This window comes from Ostrea edulis, chromosome 8, assembly GCF_947568905.1.
Source record: "Ostrea edulis chromosome 8, xbOstEdul1.1, whole genome shotgun sequence".
NCBI classification, from domain to species: Eukaryota; Metazoa; Mollusca; class Bivalvia; order Ostreida; family Ostreidae; genus Ostrea; species Ostrea edulis.
The window spans coordinates 53,093,445-53,099,444 of NC_079171.1; the positions used below are offsets into that span (position 1 = coordinate 53,093,445).

General features: G+C 35.4%; 1 protein-coding gene across 1 annotated transcript; it reads left to right on the forward strand.

The window, feature by feature from the left end:
• The first annotated feature begins 2,134 nt into the window (after positions 1–2,134).
• On the forward strand, positions 2,135–2,980 carry LOC125661483 (uncharacterized). The gene is made up of 2 exons (XM_056147709.1): positions 2,135–2,706; positions 2,791–2,980. The coding sequence occupies exons 1-2, from the start codon at positions 2,135–2,137 to the stop codon at positions 2,978–2,980; spliced, it is 762 nt and encodes a 253-aa protein (XP_056003684.1).
• The last annotated feature ends 3,020 nt before the right edge of the window (positions 2,981–6,000 follow it).

Consider the following 6,000-nt stretch of genomic DNA (forward strand, 5'->3'; position numbering starts at 1 on the left):
CATAATCGTCGACATAATTTATAATAGAGATGAAGTTCTGTCGCCAATTAAATGACCAAGGTTCTTTGAATTTATGACCTTTTGAAAAAAAAATGAATGCAAATCCTCATTTTCAACTATATCAATATCACCAGTAATGGCACATCCGGGTAATATAAGGTTTTTTTTTATTAAAAAGTTGGAAGCATGTAATTCAATTTTCAGAAGTAATGTCAACTAACACTATGTTGAAAAATGTAGCTTATTTTGAAATGTATGACGCTGCCTGTCCTCCTTGACTCCAGGCTTTATAATGACTATTTATCTATGCCTCGATCTTAATATTGTACCTGCGTCTAGTTTTGTTCATTAATGTACATATTTTATAATGTACCCCATATACAAAAATAGTTTGACAGAATAAACTTAACTTGAACCTCCGAAATAGGGAAGACTATTCGCAATGATATAGGTCCTAAATAATTTCTTTCCAGGTGATTTACTCCCGGCCGTTGGGTTCAGTGCCTGTCTTTCTCGGGATGTCTATCTAGGAAACGGACAGTCCGTAACATACGACAGAGTGATTACTAATTACGGAAATGGATACAACAAGTGGACTGGTCACTTCACAGCGCCTCGAAAAGGATTGTACTTGTTTTCATGTTCCATTATGGCCAAAGGGACAAACAGAATGCACATTGAGATAGTAAAAAACGGGAGAAGAATATCAACCGTATATTCCAATCACTCTGACTATAATCAAAGTTCGCAGACTGTTGTACTATACCTAAGGAGGGGAGATAATGTTTGGACAAGACAACGTGAAAGTGGACGGCACTTGCATGACCATTTTGGGTATAACATGTTTACCGGAGTTCTGATATCAGAAAACGTATAATATGTTTATAGTATACCCTCTAGCATATAAGGTATTGAAATAAAGTATTATTCATATTTACAACAGAAATTCTGTTTTTCAAATTTCATGTATGTTGAGACACTCGTACGCACGTACACACAAATATACTGTACAAAAGTTATCTCTGTTGTGAGAGGTATCAAAGTAATACGTTTTTGTAAATGGATTTTAATTAAAATGGAAATTAAATTATAACGAAGTGATAAAATCTAAATCATTATCATTTCTTTGTGTGCTGGTACTCCGGCGAGAGAGGAGAGATCTGAAGTCTATATATTCTCATGATTTCATTTCTCCAGCATGTTGTCTGTCTCTACATGTTTTGTTAAAAGCTATAAAAACTGTCACACATTGATCAAGAGGAGAACCTTTGTGTGTAATCTCAGAAGACAGAGTTTCAATACCTAAACTTGGGGAAAATTGAAATGTGAAATCCTTTAAGGTGGCTCATTACACTAAGATTTAATAATGCCTATACATCGCTTTCCTGGTGTATTCGGAAAGTCTAGATCAATTCTTGTAAAAGTGCTGAGCTCGCAAATGAAGACCAATATTTATGAGAAAGTGGTCTATGATAAAAACTTTGGGTAACGGGCAAAACCTAGTAGACGATGTCTAGAGCACGCCGATGAACTCTTTAAACATTACTGTGAGAAATGTGACATTCCTGTCTGTTCTACCTGCGTCTCCTCAGCTAAACATGAAGGTCACAAAATATCAAATATTCTGAAAAAACTCAGCGCTAAAACACAAAGTTTACAAAAAGATCTGGAAGAACTAGAAACCAGAATATATCCCCGATACGAAGAAATGGCGTCCGATGTTCAGACTGAGAAAGCCGAATTAGAAACGAATTACAGAAAACTTACCATAGCTGCTGACCAACAAGGAGAAATCTTACACCGGGAGATCACCGCCATTGTCAACCAACGGAAATCCCACATTCAAGAAATGAAAACCAAACACCTATCTACCCTGAATAAAAATACAGATGATATCACACACAAAATTACTGAACTCAAACAGATCATTTCCGACTTGAAATCAATGCTAAAATCAAATGACGTCTCCTTAACCTCTGCTTACAAATCTAGGAATTCCGAATTTAGAACATTACCACCTAAAGTCCGAGTTACAGTACCAGGTTTTTCTGCTCAGAAAATAAACAAAGATCAGCTCAATGAAATGTTAAGTTCTCTGTCGCCATTATCCATTAACACAGAACATGGCGAGACAATGGCGTCAGCAGAAGCTGCATCGTCTCCTCCAGTCAAACCACTGCTTGGTGAAATACTGCTCACTGCCATCATATACACTGGGCATAAATCTCTATACAGTGTTAGCTGTCTGAGGGAAGATCAAGTCTGGACATGCGGGAATAACGAAACCATGAAGCTCCTTAACCCCCGGGGTAAACTACTGACATCAATACAAACCAAGTCAGGGTACTCACCACGGGACATAGTAGTTACATGGGACGGATATCTTGTTTATACTGATCACAGAACTGTGGACTTAGTGAAGAATAAACAGATACAGACCGTGATCACACTACAAGGATGGACACCTTTTTCCGTCTGTCGTACCGCCTCTGATGATCTCCTGGTTACCATGATCAGTGATGATAAAAAACAATCCAAAGTTGTGCGTTACTCTGGCTCCACAGAGAAAAAAACCATTCAGTTTGATGATCAGGGTCGTCCTCTCTATTCATCTGATCCTTACACTACTAAATACATCAGTGAGAATAGGAACCTGGATATCTGTGTGGCTGACCAGTCAGCTAGAGCAGTAGTGGTGGTCAATCAGTCAGGAAAACTCCAATTTAGATACACTGGTCATCCCTCTAATACCACGACATCATTTGATCCATACGGCATCACTACAGACAGCCAGAGTCACATCCTGACAGCAGACATTAACAATAACCTTATCCACATCCTAGATCAGGATGGACAATTCCTCCGTTACATTCACAATTTAGAACGCCCATCAGGTTTATGTGTGGACATCAGAGACAACCTCTTTGTGGCTGAGTTAAACAATGCTAAAGTGAAGAAAATCCAATATCTACATGTATAAACACTGTGTTGATTACACAGCTCGACACAGCGTTAGTTGCATATCTAAATACAGTGATATTTGTATACTTAGACAGAGTGTTAATTACATCAGCTTGTTAATTACATCACCTTGTTAATTACAGTCCGGTGTACATTACAGCCCTGTGTTAATTACGGTCCTGTGTATAATTAACATGTACTTGTGTTTGTGAGTTTAATTGATTGAACTTTAGTCTCTCAAGGTTGTTTAGTGAGTGTATCTTACAATATCTGTATTATTATATTTAATGGAACATCATTAATCTTAGTATGATAATTACTAATTAGACGGTGTTACTAGTTATATACATTGTTTTCAACATAAGTGAATGTAAATCTGTTATTGTGAAGTAGTTAGTATTGTCACTTTGTCATTATTTTGTGTGTAGCCTTGAATTATAGTACATCCACTACTGAGTACTTACATGTATGCTTATACTTGTTTTTGTGTGATAAACTACTAATTGAACATTATTCTGGTTTTTTAATTAAATAATTTATATTTATTAGATAAACATGATTTAGAGTTCAGTCTTACATTATTACTGAGTACTTAGATGTGTAGTACTGTAACAGAGAGTGACCCCAAACGTCCAGTCGTCATCACAGATCTTCAGATTCAAGGTCACAGTTTTCTCTTTACCATTAATAATTCACACCACCTATTTACATTTCCACAGTCCTACAAAATGAACACTAACTATAATCATATCAAACTGAATTGTCGAGGATTCTTTGTATTTCAGAAGTTCATTAACTTAGACTTCAGTCAATTACAGTTTGCTATATTTACAAGTTTATATATGTAAATTTAATGTGACAACGAAAACTTATGGATGGACTATATTTACAAGTTTATATAATATGTAAATGCAATGTGATAACGAAAACTTATGAATGGACTATATTTACAACGTAATAGGAAAGTGAAAACTTTTGACTGGATCAGGAATCGAACCCCAAACCACTGTAGTAATAGTAAAGAGCATTAACCAGTGAGTTATCCTGACTGATATACATGGTAAAAATAGCTAAATCCATTATCCACTAAAACATTTACTAGTAATTATGTACTGATATGCGGTAAATCACATTTCCAATGAGAACATTCTTTTTCTACGGAAGCCAAATTAGGACCTACCAAAACATATTTTTGAATTAGAAATTTTCTAGAATTTGTTATTACAGATTTAATTTGTTATTTCAAAGTTTTAAATTTGTTATAACTTATTTATATTTACGAATTAAATTTGAAAACACCAATCTTAGAAATGGTTATATCAAATTGTCAAATTCGATATTACGATTTATAAAATCGTCGAGATCATATTGATAAATAATTCGTGATAACAAATTCTGGAATTAGTAAGAATATGTTAAATAATATTAAATTATAGATTTTTCAATCCATTAACCTCATCCCACCTCTAGTATATTCAGTGGCCCGTGCTTGTCCAACTCTTAATTTTGTATTCCTTATAGGAGTTAAACTCCTATGCTTGTTATCTTGACCTTTTCATCAGTGCAAGTTTTTAAAAAATTGTTGTAACGAATTATGCAATTCGATACAACGAATTTTGGAATTCGTTTTTTCAAATAGCACGTTGCACTACGAGATATACAGATCAATAGTAATAGGTCATCTGAGTCCAGTTGCACAAAAGTTAATTACGTTTAACTGACAGCTAACTGCAAATTAATGCTATATAAATGTTCAAGTTGATGACAAGTTAACTGGCAGTTAAAGTTAACTAACCTTTTGTGCAACTGGGTGTTACAGGTGACCTAAAGATGCATTCCCGGAGAGTCAGGTACATGAAATATATGGTTAAATGTGCAGATATACTAACAAGGGCCATGGTTTTAACAAACTTGTATCTGCACTATGTCAGAAATATTTCATGTAAATGTGTACTTTCCTGGCCCAGTGGTTCTTTAGAAGATTCTTAAAGAGTTTCCCTACATATTTGCAAGTAAATCTTTGATCCCCTAGTGTGGCCCCATCCTACCCCCAGGGGTCATGGTTTTAACACACTTGAATTTACAATATGTCAGGAAGCTTTCATATGGATTTTAAATCTTCTGGCCCAGTTGTTCTTGAGGAGAAGAATTTTAAGCGAACCCACCATATTTTTGCAGTTTTGTGATTACCTCCCTTTAAAATGGGTACACAAAGACCTTTATTTTAACAAACTTGAAACCCCTTCACCCAAGGATGATCTGTGGCACATTTGGTTGAAATTGACCTATTCGTTCTGAAGAAGATGAAAATGTGAAAAGTTTATGACGATGATGACGACGACGACGGTCAACGGACGAATTCCGATTAGAAAGGCTCGCTATGGCTTTATGAAAGCTTAAGACTATTGTACTGCACTACTGTACTGCCTCATGCTAATGGGTAATGATATGTGTAAAATGCTAACTATCTTATCAGGTTTAGACAATTAAAACTGAATGATGACGACAATATCAGGATTTTCAATGAGTTATTATTAATTAATCAATAATTGAATTCCCGCATCTATATCAACTAAGTTTATATTTTTAATTTGAAATTTCTGTTCTTTCAGCAATTTATCTCGTATCTCTGTATACGCTGGTATATGCTGTAACCAATTTGGTTTTGCAAGCATTACAAAAAACGATTGCATCTGAGAATGTTTAGATATATTTCTTTTTCTATAACAAGTTAACATATATCAAAGATCCACTATTGTGGTGCCGCACTACCCCATGGTGCCATAAATTCAACAGACCTGAATATGCACCATGTCAGGAAGCTTCTATGTAATTTGCACTTTCCTGACCAAGCGGTTCTTGAGAAGAATATTTTCAACCAAAGTTGGCACAACGTATCCTTGCGTGAGAGGCTCTTAGTTTGTTCAATAAAGGGTCACTCCCTTCAAAGGGGAGATAATCACACAGATGTAATAATACGGTGGGGTTATTTAAAAATCCTTTTCTCAAGAACCACTGGACCAGAGGAGCTGAAATTTA